At 38.8% G+C, this 17,238-nt stretch overlaps 1 protein-coding gene and 1 long non-coding RNA gene across 4 annotated transcripts in view; both read right to left on the bottom strand.

Annotated features, from left to right (window-relative positions):
* Positions 1-1,174: 1,174 nt before the first annotated feature.
* LOC120552544 lies at positions 1,175-4,870 on the bottom strand. Its single transcript, XR_005638028.1, has 3 exons — positions 4,446-4,870; positions 3,585-3,631; positions 1,175-1,207 (listed from the first exon to the last, which is right to left on the bottom strand). It is a non-coding gene; the product is annotated as an uncharacterized LOC120552544 (long non-coding RNA).
* Positions 4,871-5,518: 648 nt separating this feature from the next.
* chchd7 (coiled-coil-helix-coiled-coil-helix domain containing 7) overlaps positions 5,519-17,238 on the bottom strand; it is a 33,956-nt gene continuing 22,236 nt past the window's right edge. For 2 of the 3 annotated variants that reach the window (XM_039789982.1, XM_039789983.1), the window contains exons 2-4: positions 11,387-11,446; positions 9,814-9,912; positions 5,519-6,156 (exon numbers count right to left, since the gene is read on the bottom strand). In XM_039789982.1, coding sequence (XP_039645916.1) covers positions 6,052-6,156; positions 9,814-9,912; positions 11,387-11,440 — 258 coding nt within the window. In that variant the 5' untranslated portion in view covers positions 11,441-11,446 and the 3' untranslated portion in view covers positions 5,519-6,051. Of the gene's footprint in view, positions 6,157-9,813; positions 9,913-11,386; positions 11,447-16,608; positions 16,983-17,238 lie in introns of those variants that run through there. The other variant, XM_039789981.1, reaches the window with a different exon arrangement.

Below are 17,238 nucleotides of genomic sequence, written 5' to 3'. Positions count from 1 at the left end.
CGTTAGGGGTGTCACAATATCGGTTTTTAAATCAAAACGATCGACGATTCCCCCAGTATATCTCTCCACCCTTGCCTGTTAAGCGATTCCACTGTAGCAGACTAATTTCAAATATGTCAATGAAATCCTGAGAGTCTCGCTAGAGTCGGGGCGCTCCCGTCGCCTCCATCGTTTGGTGTAAGGTGGTCATAAAACTCAGTCCCAGTCAGTCTTTCTCCCTTTGTCTTCTGCAAGAAGCCGCAACATAAGTGGTATTTACACAGACACTACTAGTCACCTCTGACTTATAAAGGTGTTTTCATTGATTCATTTCAAATGGGTTGTTGGCTCCAATATGTAAATATGTTTTGAAGTGTGTATGCCCGCCTGTCATTAACAATTAGGGGCTGGTGTGTTGGAGCCATTATGCAACTTTGTGTTTTGTTTTGTTTGTATACCACGTTGTAGGGGTGGGAATCACCAGAGGCCTCACGATACGATAGCATCACGATACTTATGTTACGATGCGATATCATCACGATACTTAAATCACGATATATCACGATACTTATATCACGATACGATAGCATCACGATACTTATGTTACGATGCGATATCATCACGATACTTAAATCACGATATATCACGATACTTATATCACGATACGATAGCGTCGCGATACTTATGTCACGATATGATAGCATCACGATACTTATATCACAATACAATAACATCACGATACTTAAATCACAATACTTATATCAAAATTGCGATAGCATCGCGATACTTATGTCACGATATGATAGCATCACTATACTTATATCACGATACAATATCATCACGATACTTAAAGTGATGGTTCGGAGTAATTCACCCTAGGGTCCTTTGCACCATGACCTCGAGCCAAACACCCCCCCAGAAGCTTTTTTCACCTGGGTCTAACATTGGGAGAGTTAGCGTAGAGTAGCGTTATCAGCTGAATAGCTTAGCGCAGGGGCTAATGGACCCACGTTTGTATCTCGTAAATGACCCCACTAATAATGCCCGAAATGATACCAAATGTCTACAAGTAGTACAAATAGGTTATGCTCTCATAAAACGATGGATTGTAAAGTTTGTAAGTACACCAGAAGTTTATGTAAATAACACTTGCCTGCTGGCTTCTGCTCTCTGCTGTTGTTGTTGCTGCTGTGAGACGAGTGCTTAGGGAGGTCTACAAATTACAACACTGAAAAGAGATGCAACAAAAATATTTATTAATTTAATTTTTTTTTTTAAGTAAGTGCTGTAGTATAACTAGCAGGAGACAAGTAATAATTGAGGTAAGTTTGGAGACATTACCTTATTTAATATAAAAATCTGCATAATTTTAGCTATCTTGATCGCTGTATGTATATGAGTACTGTCGATAGCAAAAAAAACGAGCCGAATCGGTGCTAGCAACACGGAGTTGCTGCAGCTAATGCCGAGCCCCCCACTCAGCTAAAACGGCAGTTATGGGGGCATAAGATAAAGAGTGCCTTTGTGCCTCTTAACAGACACAAAATGCAATTAAAATGTCTGTGCAACACGAACAGGGCCCTTACATGACAACAAGATGCGTTTAGCAACTTAGCCATTGCTTAAATTCACCTACCCTCTTAGCTGCTAGCTGCCGTCTGGGATGAGTGAGTGTGTTCAGCCAGGCTCCGGTAATAATCATCACGTAGCAGTTCCATGTGTATTTGTAGCATATATATCCATTTTGTGTGCTGTCGTTGGTGAATATGAGTCTCTGCAGTGGCAAATTGTGTGGTAGTTTCCTTAGCCAGGCTAGCAGCCCCGACCGGGCATCCTTCTACTTCCTCCCCGCCTCCCTTGCCTGCCGCTGCCGACAACAATCCACAGGCGCCCGCTGGTCTGTTGGATGTCCTCCAGAGGACAGTTCATGCTTTCACGGCGAAATTTTGAATACATATAGCGATCAAGATTAACGTAAAAATTGCCCGGAGTTCTCCTTTAATAAATATTTTTGTTGTAACTCTTTTCGGTGTAGTAATTTGTAGACGGCCCTAAGCACGTCTAACTGCAGGTAGCAGCAGCAGCAACAGAGAGCTGAGGAGAGCAGGCAAGTGTTCATAAACTTCTGGTGTACTTATAAACTTTCCAATCCATCGTTTTATGAGAGCATAACCTATTTGTACTACTTGTAGACGTTTGGTATCATTTAGGGCATTATTAGTGGGGTAACTTACAAGATACAAACGTGGGTCCATTAGCCCCTGCGCTAAGCTATTCAGCTGATAACGCTACTCTAGCTAACTCTCCCAATGTTCGACCCAGGTGAAAAAAGCTTCTGGGAGGGTGTTTGGCTCGAGGTCATGGTGCAAAGGACCCTAGGGTGAATTACTCCGAACCATCACTTTAAATCACGATACGATATCATCGCGATACTTATGTCACGATACGGTATTATTGCTAGGGTTGGGCATCGAGAACCGATTCCTAATCGGAATCGTTTCAAAAATTACGATTCCATCGGAATCGTTTCTTTATTGGAATCGTTTGGAGGATTTGGTTTCAAATCCGATCATCACTTTCCAATTAAACATGCGCAAGTTTGGGTTTCCGTAGCGGCCAGGTGCTTGTTGTGTTGCAGCCTTGGAGCACAGTAAGCGGTGCTCTAGTGTGGCTTTATTTTACGTTGAAAAAGCCCCGTCAAACTGCAACCCACCTTTGAATCAAAATAAAACTTTCCTCTTATTTGTGAAATAAGCATGTGACCCGTTTCAACTCCACCACTCAAAGAATCAGAATCGAGAATCGATAAGAACCGGAATCGAAAGGAAGAATCGGAATTGGAATCAGAATCGTTAAAATCCAAACGATGCCCAACCCTAATTATTGCAGTTTTAAATATATTGCAATATTCTGCGATATATTGCAATTTATTACCTTTTTCCCAACTTCAAATTTCAAATGACGTCCCCTAAAAGAAAACTTTGTCAACATCTGTTTTAGCTAAAAAGATACATTACACATCATATAATAAAAGACCAATGCTTGGCGTCTGTGTATCGATATAGTATTGCCACGGAAAATATCGCGATACTACGCTGTATGGATTTGTACCCCCACCCCACCACATTAGTGATGCATATGCGATTTTATGTTTAATCACTTGAGCATTGCTAACGGAAAAATATAAAGGTAATTAACCCTTGTGTTGTCTTCACCATCGTCCATGAACCTGACATTCTGGGTCAAAATTTAAAAATGCTATGAAATTAAATAAATAAACCAAAATTCAGATGATGTAATCATTAATTTTACCTGCCAAGAACATGCATGTTTGTATATGTTTCATACACAACGTTGCATGCATGCATCCAAGTTATTTTCGGGCAATTTGGTTGTAAGAAACCCAAATTTCTGATATAAAAAACTTTGAAAACGGGTCAAATTTGACCTGAGGACAACACATGGGTTAACAGCCAGAGATACACGGGTGTGTGTCTAAGAAGAAAACAAACAGCTTTTCATCGTGTCAATGTGGCGTGTCAATATATTGTTGGATTTGTGTATGAAAAGGAGAACTAAACGAGAGATGAAATGGACTGTGTTACCTGTGCTACGGTGAGCAGGCCGTCTTGGAATAAATGGGTCACAGGTACTGAAAGATATTCAATGTATGGACATTCATTTATTAGCAGCCCAGAACACGCTCAAAGCCAGTTCTTCCTTTGTCCCACATCATTGGCCTAATGCAGAAGCTGTTAGAAGACTCTACATAAAGTATTACAAGTAAAAGTAGGCTACTCAATGCAAAAACAACTCACAGTTCTGTCAATCAACTAAGTGTTTAATCGGCTTATCATTTTAGCTGGACTTAAAAGCATATGCATATTGTTGGGTAGTGTAGTTTATAATAAAACAATGTAGCCTATTTTATATGTGTTTTACATGTGTTAATGTGTAAAGTAACTAGTAACTAAAGCTGTAACAGATGAATGTAGTGGAGTAAAAAGTACAATATTTCTCTCTGAAATGTAGTAGAGTGGCATGAAAAGAACAGACTCAAGTACATGTACCTCAAAATTATACTTAAGAAGGCTACTGTACAAGAGTAAATTTCTTACATACATTCCACCACTGTTAATAACTTAACTACACGTCTGTAAGTTGTTACGAGTAGTTACAAGTGCAACAAATGCAACTTAAATGTATCAACCGCAACTTCATCATCAGTTAGCCAATGGTTAGCCTGCATTATAAAAGGCGATTAGCTAGCCTAACAGGTAGCTAAATAGCTATAGCCTAACTGCTTTTTTCTCCCACAACCTTATTGAAAAAAATACATTCAAATATACAATATTTCAGACACGTAAGCCTACTCAAAATAATATAACTGAATTAGCATTCGGTTATTTGTATCCGTTGTAAAATGATACAGTCGACGGGGTAAAGTTAAGGAAGTCCCAGCCTACCTGCGACCGTTAGCTCGTTGCTCGGATCCGTGTGTTGTGTTTAAGTCCCGAGTGTGTACAGACACAGAACGATGACTGTATTACAGTCTATGGTAGAGAACAGAGTGACTTCTATAGGCGTTTGGGAGCCGGTGTGGTGCCTAAAATCTCCCCCCTGCCGGGCTTTCTTTACTGGTGTGAAGAAAAAGATACTCTAATGTTTTTTTTTTAGGGAGCAAGGAGCCTAGTGTTCCATTTTTAATCACTGCGTAGCTCGGAGGTACGGCAACAAAAGCCCATCTTCAATATCTCCATTTGACCGAATTGTACCTAAGTTTACAGTTAAAGTAGCCCTCGTCATATAGCTAGCCTACACAACCGTAAGACAGCCAGTAGATGGGGCAATAGCGCTCTCACATGATGCAATGTGACTGTCACTTTTTGTCTTCTTCATCACCTTCTTTTTTCAACTCCAAATAGGGCATCCAAAATAATGACTCCTGGGGGATTTTGTGTCTGTCCTGCTGTGTCACTTTTTCCATCTTCCCAAATTAACGTGTGTGTGTGTGTGTATTTTAACATGATTATATAACTGATTTCTTTGTCTCCTGTTTTCTCACTGTGATTCAAATGGACGAAATGGGCCTGCTGGAGAAGGTGACTCCCTTCGCAGCCCAAAAAAAATGCAAAAAATAAAATAATAATAAACAGTTTTGCTGAACTTTGTTTTGCTGCTTTTGTTAACTGCCATGGTTGATTTCCTCTGGCGGTCAGGACAGGGCATGAGTGGAAAAAGCACACACAAGCACACACACACACACACACACACACACACACACACACACACACACACACACACACACACACACACACACAACACACACACACACACACACACACACACACACACACACACACACACACACACACACACACACACACACACACACACACACACACACACACACACACACACACCTGTAAGAGAGAGAGATGAGCTTCTTCAGCTCATAGAAATGAGATTGCAGAGAGATAATGGAGAGGATCTTCTCTTTACATGAGAGATTAGTTGAAAAATAAATGCTGAATTCAAATAATTGTTAAATACATTGTTTATTTCAATTACAGCAGTTTTTACAACTATTGACAACATGAAGTACATAAGAAGTGAAATCGCAGGGTGTCTGCAGGTCCTTAATACGTCTCAAAATCTATTTGATAGATATCAGGCCTTATGAGTTTCTATATTTTTGTGCAGCTGTGGTGCTGCTTGACCAGGACAGGCTGCCACAGTGAAGAGCCTGGTGTCTGGTGGCGAAGCTTCTCTTTAACTGATTTGGGGCAGCAGTAGTCTGACTCAGCGGATGCAGACTGTTGGTATAAAAGCCTGCCGCTGGCCGCCTATTTCAGACGGGTCATTTTCATGTCGTGTCACTTCACGTCACGTTGTTATTAACCTCAATAAATAATGCATCTTATATCTCGTCGCTCTGCGACTTCCCTCTCTATCCCTTTCATTTCAGGAGAGACCCGTTCCAGATGGTCACACCCAGACAGCCTGAGGACAGGTCAGTCCTTGGCATCGGCAGAATGTCCTCCCAGTGTCTCTGCGTCACCCTGCCGACTCTCAGTACGGTTTGCCCCCGACAGTGGCGAGCATCTCCTGCCTCTCTGCAGCGGTGGGCATGTCGGGCCTCACGCCGTCTCTTCTCCTCTGCACCATGATGTTGTGCTGCGAGGAAAAACAAACACAAAAAGGATTCATTGGCCTTCATTTAAAAAAAATAAAATTTGTGGAAGACTTAGGCGTCCATATTTGCCAGGGGTTTAGGGGTCATTCCTTTCAAAAAAAAAAGCAATTTCACATCATTTTGGACAATTACTATCACCATATCTGTGTCCAAAACGATGGAAAAGCTAGCTTAATGTTGAGAGTTGTATGTTTTGTCATTTGTTTAAAAAAAAAAAAAAAAAAAAAAGGTTAACAAAAAATAATACTTGTATGACTAGCTGCTACCATTGGTATCCAGTATTAGTAGAAAAGCCTTACAAAAGACACAAAGGGTGCAAATCACACGTTTTTAATCACGATACGATATTATATTGACTCTTTGAACAACGATACGATATTTGCTGATTTCACACAGTCTGCCACGATACAATTTCATTTTGATTCAATTCAGGGGCCTGCGACCGATACGAGACGATACATAGACCGCACACAGTTTACATTTAGATTTATTTACAAAAAAAAGAAAAAACTAAAATACATTTTGAATATTCATTACTAAGCTCTTCCAGACATTTCAATTAAAAGCAAACTACTCTTTTTGATAAAAAATTCATTTTCATTTATTTTATCTATAAAAAGGACAATGCATATTCATCAACATTTCTGTAAATGTGACAGTGTTAGCCAGCCAGCTAATTTTCAACTCTAGCCCTTTGGCCAGATGTTCTGAGAATAATAAATATAAAGTGCAAATTTTAAAATAAAGGCACATCTGAAAGATGACTATAGGTATCGATATTTTCACTTTGTATTGATAACATTGAATCTCTGCGGATTTTTTTTTTTTAAGATTATTTTTTGGGGCTTTTTCTCTTTTTTTTTTTTCTCTTAGACAGTGGATAGATAGAAAAGGGGGAGAGAGAGATGGGGAATGACACGCAGCAAAGGGCAGCAGGTCGGATTCGAACCCTGCGCCACTGCAGGACTCAGCCAACACGGGGCGAACGCTCTTACTGGGTGAGCTAGAGGCCACCCCCTCTGCAGATTGTTTGATATGGATCCAGATCACCCCTACTCGTTTGTATTAAAAGGCTACTCTACCAATTTACCATGCCATGGTCTATTTCCCATGCATGCATGATGTCTTCTGTGGCTCTGGAAGACTTCAGTCCAGTCTGAGACAATAATGACATCATCAGGGTTATCTCAGCCGGGGCATAGAGACGACAGAGAACCGAAAGCCTGCTTTACAAACTGGAGGTGTGAGGTTTATATGGCAGGCAGACAGGGTCTAAAAAAACAAACAAATAAAAAAAGATGCCATTTGTAGCATTATGGGAAGCTTAGTAAACAGGGTTTCTGGATGTAATGGCAATGTCATGTTATTTAAACAGGGACAATACACAATTAAACAATAACCTGGTATGAGGACAAGGAGAAATGCATTGTACCAGGTTGCTATTTACCTCCCGTAGTCCCTGGGCAGGTGGGTAAAACAATAAATATGCAATGCAAATGGAGTACAAAACATCACAATATACAATTTTACAAACACGTTCACACCTAATTTACAATAATACAAGTATGTTCAAAAGTAGGCATGGGCCTGTTACCGGCTTCAAGGTATTGTGCAGTTAAGTAATCCCTCTCCCTGCCAGTATGCAGTGTGTTTAAAAATAAAATACATTGTGTTCACTGAAAAAGAATGGGTTTTTACCCAGACAGTGAAAACAAATAATACATTTAAAGCTGTAATTGCGATACCGTAATACCGTGATGTATTTTTGCTAAAGGTTATACCGTCAGAATCTCATATCGGCCCACGCCTAGTAAAAAGCTGCATCATATAGGGAGGGACGCATATAGGAACTAAATCCCTCAGACATAAAATATGTAACATTTCTGATGTCTAGCCGTTTAAAGTGCTCATATTATGCTCGTTTTCAGGTTCATAATTGTATTTAGAGGTTATATCAGAATAGGTTTTATGTGGTTTAATTTTCAGAAAACACCATATATTTGTTGTACTGCACATTGCTGCAGCTCCTCTTTTCACCCTGTGTCTTGAGCTCTCTGTTTTAGCTACAGAGTGAGACATCTCACTTCTGTTCCATCTTTGTTGGGAGTCGCACATCTTCAGTAGCTAGGTAAGGACTACTAGCCAGTCAGAAGCAGAGTATGAAGGTGTGCCCTGACGGTAGCTAGGTAAGGACTACTAGCCAGTCAGAAGCAGAGTATGAAGGTGTGCCCTGACAGTAGCTAGGTAAGGACTACTAGCCAGTCAGAAACATAGTATGAGCACTTTAATTAATGGCTTTTTTCATTCCGACATAGGTGTCCATTACATAAATGTTCATTATGTCTTTAATCTGACATGATTGTTGCAGAAAAAGCCACAATGCTACGTGATACTTTGCAAGACACTGAGTTGGAACTCCGATTTCATTCCTGTTCGCTCACAGCATGAAAGAAACAACTTGCAACCAAGGGAAAACATAGAAGAATCTTCTCTACTACTAACTAGCTCATTCAAAGGATTTCAGAGTTTATTAAACTGATTTCACTATCTTTGTCCATAACAAGTTATAATCAATGGTGGGGCTGCCCGATATAAGGAAAAATCTGATTGCCATTGTTTTTGACTGATATTGCATCTGAATTGAAAAAAATAAAAAATAAATGTAAATTATATTGTGATGTTTGTGAGGATCTGTAGGATAGGATTTGTAAGATGGGAGGTCTCTGCAGCACCACGATACTTCACTCAGAAGGGGTTGACATGTTTTGCCTCTAAACAGTGGTAGTTTGTGTCTCTGCGTATTCAAGGGTATACAGGGCACTGCTGGGACTTTGAAATGAATGGGACAGCGTTCAGTTCAGACTTGAGGTGTGTTAAAGGGGCTACAGAGATGTCCCGGGTGAGTCTAGTTCATATTCAGACATGTCAACTCATCGCCACATCTGTTAAGAGGTACGTGTCTGAAAGAGGTTTAAAAGTCGAGATATCTCGGCCTCTGTTGCTTCAACTTTGACCACTCTCTCCAAAAATCTGTCTCTTGTGAGTCCCACAACCTTAGGGGAAATGCAATACTAAATCGCTGGAGAGCTCTAATAAAAAACAAAAACAAAACACTTTTCCATGTTTCAATTTGAGAACTTTTTTTATCCTTTTGGTGAAAACAGGACAGCAATTGCTTGAAACTATTTTTTTTTCCTTTTTTTAAATTCCTTTTTCTAATTCCTTCTCCTCTATCTTTCCCTATGTGCCCAGTTCTCTTCGTGTTGCAGATAGGCCTGTAGCAAGTATTACACAATTGTCCAATTGTCAATTTTTTTATATAATCATGGTTTCTTTGTTTAAACCGCAATGAATTGCCAACATCAGCTAAGATCTTAAGACGTATGATTGTTGATGGTAATTGTTGATTTTTTGTTTAGATATGCCAACTTGTAATTATGTAAGTGATTATTGGTCGGACTATACATTTCATTATTTCACTGGCACTTGGCCAACAACATGCTGAGCTACATTCCACCCCTGAAGAGGACTATGCCTTCCCTGCATCCAACTCTCGTCTTTTTTTTAAGATCTGTGAATTCTTTTTTCCCTACCCGTTCCTCAGTTTGGTCTCTTTGACGCTGGGATCTAACACTCACCCAGTATTTCCTACAGCTCTTATAGCTTTGGAAGTACGCCGAACACATGCTCTTATCGTAGTTGTAGGCATTCAAACACTTCTGGGAGGCATCGCTTTCCTGAAAGAAAAGAGAAGAAGTTCCGACAACAGAACCGGATTAGAAACTTTGGAGACACAGTGACTGTGTTTCCATCCGCTTTTATCCATCCGACGGTTTTAAAGTGAATAAAAGCCTGTGATGACGTCACATGCCGTTTTGCGGTCACATTGGTATATCGAACAGATTGGAGACATTTTAAACCTCCTGTTGTCCTCGGGTCAAATTGTATCCATTTTAAACAAGTTTCTACAACAGAAATTTGGGTTTTTTATTTGAACCAAATTGTCAAAAAAAGAAATACTGTGAATGGTTTCCGTACACAAGTAAAATGAATGATCACTCCAGCGCTTTCATTGATTTATTATTTATTTTAGTTTAAATCAATTTTATAGCATTTGAAAAAAATAAAAAAGAAAGGTTGAAAAAAGTGACAAAAATGTCAGAAAAATAATCAAAAACGTGGGGGGAAAAAAAAACATTAAAAAGTGCATTAAAAAAATCGTCAAAAATTTTGAAAAAAAGTGACAAAAACATCTGGAGAAGCTTAAAAGACGTCGGGAAAAGTGACAAAATCGCCGAAGAAAGGGACAAAAACATCGTGAAACGCCACAAAAGGGTCGAAAAAGATGACCAAAATGTTGAAGAAAAAAAACTACTTTTGACCCAGTAAACACAAGGGTTTAGGTGTTTCCATTCATTTTTGCACTGAATCACACAGCATCTGAGTTTACATTTATAAACCGTGTGCTCGCGACACAAAGCTAGACTAATACAATGATGATAAATGATGGCATTTCTTAGGTTTTTGCAAAAGGTTTTGAAATAGCCGCTGTTTGGCTATTGTAAATGAAATTTAAAAACTCTCTCGTCTCCTCGGTCGTCCACTCATATCTGCCTTTGTTGATACCCGCCGTGTCTGCAAAGAAAGCGGAAATTCCAAATACCAAGACCTAACACTTGGGCGCCTGGATAGCTCAGTTGGTAGAGCGGTCGCCCATATATAGAGGTTTACTCCTCGACGCAGCGGCCCGGGTTCGACTCCGACCCGAGATCCTTTGCTGCATGTCACTCTCTCCCTTTTCAGTTCTTCAGCTGTCCTGTCAATAAAGGGCTAAAAATGTCCAAAAAGTATATTTAAAAAAAAGAAATGACCTAAAACTTCTTCCTCTTTGTTTTAACAGCAGGTTGCAACCATAAAATTACCTAAAACGTCAACTGCAATTCCTTATTTATTCCGCAAATAACATTTCCGTCAGCGTTTATCACATAAGCTGTGTACCGATTAAGATAAACTCCAATGAGATCGAACGTACAAACTTTGTGTGGCTATTCCTGGGATTCAATCGAATTTTACCGTTTACATAAGGCGTTTTTCATTGGATTGTTACCCAATTCCCATAAAGACGTATGGATGGAAACATGGCTACGGTCACATCCCAGCAGCAGGCAGATGTTTGACACAACACAGGATGTGAAGAGTCGGTCAGCTTACCTCGATGCATGGGTTGATGTCCTGATTCCGAACCTTTCCTGCTTTTTTATCCATTTGGATCTGTGTAAAAGATGGGCAATACAAACAGGTTCAGTTTTTGCACAAGGGTCATGGATTACTTCTTTTGTGAGTGACTGAGTGTGAGTGTGAGTGTGTGTGTGTGTGTGTGTGTGTGTGTGTGTGTGTGTGTGTGTGTGTGTGTGAGATGATTTCACTTCCAGGATTGCTCCGGTGCTGCCGAAAATTCTGCCGGATGTCCCTCATTTTCCTCTTTGTGTTGGCGTTCTAACCTCTGGTGGATTTGTGAGGACTATGGTTAACTGCTCCTCAGATCTCTGCAGGGTAAATCCAGACAGCTAGCTAGACTATCTGTCCAATCTGAGTTTTCTGTTGCACGACTAAAACAACCTTTGATCGTACACGTTCCACCAAAACAAGTTCCTTCCTGAGGCTATTTAGCAGAGGCACCGGGGCTCCGTCCGGCGCTTAGCTCCGCCCAAGACTATTGTGATTGGTTTAAAGAAATGCCAATAAACCAGAGCACGTTTTTCTTCCATCCCAGATTGCTGTGCAAAAATCTTAATGTGTAAAGTAACTAGTAACTAAAGCTGTAACACATGAACGTAGTGGAGTAAAAAGTCCAATATTTCTCTCTGAGATGTAGAGGAGTAGAAGTAGAGAGTGGCATGAAAAGAAAAGACTCAAGTGAAGACATTATTTTGAAGACCAGTGATTTTAAGATTCTGTTGGTTAAGGAAGTAGATTATAAGGAGAACTCACATATTTGCTTTTTATATTGTAGGATTAAAATGGATCAACAATAAAACATTCATTTTAGGGCATGGACAATTAATTGATTAATCAATTAACCATTCTACTGGAAATGAATGTTTAGCAATATTTTATAACCAAGTAATAGTTTAAGTCATTTTGAAAGGAAAAGTTCAAAACCTTTGCTTGTGTCTTGTTCTCCGAGTTGAGGAGTTTTGCACGACTCTGTTTGATTCCACAGTAATCGGATTACATTTGGGATTTGGACTGCTGCTTGGACAAAACAAGAACTTGGACTGTGGGGGAACTGGGATGGACGTTTCTTTTTAGAACTGTGAAAGTGCAGCTAGCATATTAATGATAAAAACAGATTGTTGAACACATTTTGCTTAGCAGTAGGGCTGGGCAATATATGGATATTATACCAGTATCGATCGACATTCCTGTATTTGGTCAAAAATAGTGATATTTGATTTTCTCCGTACTTTCTACTTCAGGGGTGTCAAACATACGGCCCTTGGGCCAGAACCGGCCCGCCAAAGGGTCCAATCAGGCCCACCGGGTGACTTTGCAAAGTGTGAAAATTGCAGACAAGCAATTAATCCCAATTCCAAATTGACCACTTTAATCTAAGAGAATATCACAGATTTCTTTCCGTAAATTTACGACTTTAATCTTAGAAATAGAGTTTTTCCTCAGAATATTACCCCTCTCTCCCGGGTCCGTAACATTTGTTTTTTTTCCTACAATGGCCTTAGAACGCTGTCGTAGAAGAAGCAACTTGTGTTTGCCAACATCAAACGGACAAGAAACACGGGGTGTCCATTTATGAAGTTGTCCAAACACTTAACTGTGTGACCATTAGCACAACTGTGGTTTATTGCACATCCTTTTTGAAAATAAATGTAAAAAAAAATGAAATACACTGATTTGCCGCTGAATGTATCTTTTAACTGGCTACACCTGCTGTAGGATTGTGTGAGTCACTGGCGAGACGGAGAGCTTTTGCTTTGGGATGGTTGTCGTTTCTTCAGTTTTTTGGAGCCGGCACAGAGCTGTGATAGCTCGTGGGACGAGATCTGGTCACACCTCTACTTACTTACTAACTAACTAACTAAACTAAACTAACTAACTGTTGGAGCACTAGTTTAAATGAGAGCCAGCTGCAAGATGTGCATTGTGACCAGAGTGTGATTGATGCGCTCCTCTGGTCAAATATGACCCAGTTTTCAAAGTTTTTTTTATATCAGAAAATATGGGCCGTCGAAATAAGCGCAGAAAACGTACAAAAAATAACAAGATGACAAAACGATGGGAGGAGAAACAAAACCAATGAAAAATAACATCAAAAACACCGGGAAAAAACATCAAAAACGTCGGGAAAAGTCACCAAAACATTACAAAAGTGACAAAAACATCAGAAAAAAACGACAAAGTTGAAGTTGAAAGACAAAGTTGAAGTTGAAAAGAAAAAAGGAACTAAAACAACACAAGGGTTTTTTTCATGGTTGACGAGAAGACAACACAAGGGTTAAAAGGACGATACCAATCTTGAAATTTGAGAGTAAAAATAATCTTATAACAACATGTGAGCGTATAGGGCTGGGCCATATGGAGAAAAATCAAACATCATCATATTCTTGACCAAATATCAATATTGCAATGATATTGTCAGGTTGACTATAATATTATGCTTTCACAAAATATTTTTTTCAATGAGATTTAAGATACATAATCATCAATAATGTTGTAAACAGCTTCAAGTGAAATTATAGATAGATAGATGGATAGATAGATAGATAGATAGACTATGTTTACATGTAATATAGTGTGATGTTAAAACAAATCTGCAATTCTTCAAATGATATTCCCTAAAATGTTTCACGACATATTTCCTGAGAATATGGAGTGAGGGTGTGCTTGTTATTATCAGTTTAGACAACGTAATCATATCACAATATCTCGATATATGATTTCATCACGATATGATTCCATTCAAAGACGATAAATCATCATAGGGCTGTGCAATTAATTGAAATTTAATCGTGATTATGATTTCGGCTCCCAATGATCACAAAAACAGAATAATCGAGAAAAACAATCATTTAGCTCATTATGTTTAGCAAATAAACTCTTATTTTAGTTTAAATAGGAAAAGTAAAATTTCACAGTTGTGTTTTTTTATTGTTGATTTATTTAACTTTTTCCACTGTTAATTTTAAGTTCAATAATTGCAACATCTTTCCAGAACTCAACGAGTAATCGTGTTAAATTATCGTGATTTCAATATTGACCGAAATAATCGTGATTATATATTTTTTTCATAATCGAGCAGCCCTAAATCATCATGTGTGCAAAATGCTGCTGCTCGCTTTTTAACAAATGCATGTAGACATGCACACATCACCCCCGTTCTCTACACCCTCCATCGGCTCCCTGTGCGTTTTAGAATCCATTTTGAGGTTTTCATGTTTGTGTTCAAGGCCTTAACCCCTCCTGTTGTCCTCGGGTCAAATTTGACCCATTTTCAAAAAGTTTCTATGTCAGAAATTTGGGTTTATTTTGCAGTTGCAGCCCCATGACTCTGGAACAAGTTACCCCCTGACAATCACACTATTACAGACATAGCTCTCTTTACATCCAAACTCAAAACTTAACGTAGTAGTGGTGTGACAATATCCCTCTCCTCCTCCTGTTTCTATGTAACCTGTTCTGATTTGACTGTTTTCTATGTTTTTATTCTTTTTTATTGTAGGTTATGCTGTTTTATTCATGGTTCTTGATGTAAAGCACTATGGATACCTGCTGATTGCTGTAAAAAAATTGCTATATAAATAAATGTTGATTGATTGATTGTTTGTATTGAATTAGAGCCGGGCCGATATATCGGCTGATATTAGGCATTTTCCAAACTATCGATATCTGCGTTTATAATGGCCGATAAATGAATATTTAAAAAATAAAAATGGACGAAAGAGCCTTCAACCAGGTTCTGAGTGTTGGCGTTGTATAGTCTGACCACCAGAGGGCGCTCTACAACGTCCCTGTTGGCAACACTCTTTGACTTTTGTTGTTGTTATTGTGTTTTTGTTCAAAAGGACTTTAATTTTCATATCTTAAGTTTGTATTTTTATGCATTTTATTTATCAGAACTTTAATATATTTTGATGTCCCTCTGTTCTGTTGTGTAATAAAACAATAAAAAACGTAATAAATAAAACAAACCTGTTTATTTTTAAACTGCATTATTATATTATTTTAGTGAGGACTCATAAATAACTACAAATAACTAATGTTAGGGAAATCTGTTTGTTTTGTTACGCGTTTCTGGATTTTGTTTTTTTAATATATATCGGCCAATATATCGGAATATCAGATTTTTAAATCACCAAATATTTGTATTGATATCGGCCTTAAAAATCCTTTATCGGCCGGGCTCTGTACTGAAATATCACCCAGCCGTATGCGAGCCCATATTAATTCAAATGTAAACAAATGTTTTTTGATAAGGATCCCTTATTTGGTTATTTAAGAGTTGTTAACAAGATATGTAGCGAGACATATTTTATATCACCATATATATATATATTCCTAAATAAAAACAAATACTTAAAAACAAAACATCTTATTAACCTGACCAAAACATATATTGTTTAGGGTCGAAGTTTGACTGAAAATGTCACTAATAGATGTACCATTTTACCAGACTTGTTTTGAATTTCCAACTGCATGTCCATGCAGAAATAATTGAAGCTAAAATTCTACTGTATACATTATTTGATATCATTTATATCACAATACAAATTGATTTTCAAAACGATTTTAAGCAATGTTCAGATATTGCATATTTGAGGCTATTTAATGAGTTAAAAAAAAGGATAGGATAATTCAAACTTTACAAACTTTCAAAGGTTTCAGAGAGCATTTAAATAAAGTCCTGTTTACTGTAACTTCTCTAGTCTATCAGGCCCAACGACAACATAGTATTGGCTGTGCAGCTCATATATGTTGAGAAAACACATCACAATCTTTTCAATCTTTCGCAAAAATAAATATACCGACAGTTCGTGATAGCCTACATTATTATGCATAATGCCTACTGGAGGTCAGAAGTTGTAGCCTACAACGAAAAGTCTATCTTAACTAGTGTGTTAAATGTATTTGAAAAGTGGCTCTTCCTTTTGTAGAAAATAGCCTACCGTTATTGGTCTTGACCAGTAATGTCAATTAAACACATTTTAATAAACACGTCTTGGTCAACTGTCCGATTCTTCAGTGAGACAGGTGTCCTCCACTAGGCTGTATCTGTAGCCTACCGTTGCTGCATTGTAACACGTTGACCTTCATTGATGTTACCAAACAGGGGACACTTTGGAACGGCTTTTCATTTAGCTGGATTGACTAACGTGACGGTGAATGGAGATACAGCTACACGTTAATAGGCTACCTACCTTTTGAAATAGCCTACCAACTTGTATCCAGCGGTAGTCTAATGACTTGTGGATGCGCCCAATATCCAACACCAGTGAAGACGGTCCAGTTTTTTTGAAAATATGCTCCCAAAAATAACAGCTAATAATAGCTATTTAAAAAAGTAGCATATGCTGTAATTTAGCCTATATCCCCTTGGAATGCTAGCGAGCGTCCTGCTTCAAAAGCTAGTGAACAGCTATACGTTAGCATAGGCTACATGTGGCTAACGCTAACTAATAAAGCTACACAAGCCATAGGCTACAACCTCCCCGTCATGCTCAAGACAACTCCACTCTCGTTGTTGCAACAGCGCACCAGGAAAATCACCCGCACCGTCACCGACAACTGACAGCCACATCAGCCAACGGGAACCCCTGAAAACTAACCACGTGGAGTGACAATCCAATGAGCCAATAGGATTTCTTTGCTGTCAGGTTAGGCTTCCTGTCGTTGTAAATTGTACTAAACCAAATTTAAACGATTGACAGCACATCTAGCAAGTCCAAAAAATGAGTTTTACTGAAACGGACTGTAACTGACATTGAAGTGAAAGTGGCAGCGCCTTACACAAATCAAAAAAAGCACAAGTGGGCGGGACTTCGAATGGG

Source organism: Perca fluviatilis, chromosome 22, assembly GCF_010015445.1.
Source record: "Perca fluviatilis chromosome 22, GENO_Pfluv_1.0, whole genome shotgun sequence".
Lineage (NCBI taxonomy): Eukaryota > Metazoa > Chordata > Actinopteri > Perciformes > Percidae > Perca > Perca fluviatilis.
The sequence above is the reverse complement of the archived record's forward strand: the minus strand, read 5'-3'. Positions and strand labels throughout refer to the sequence as shown.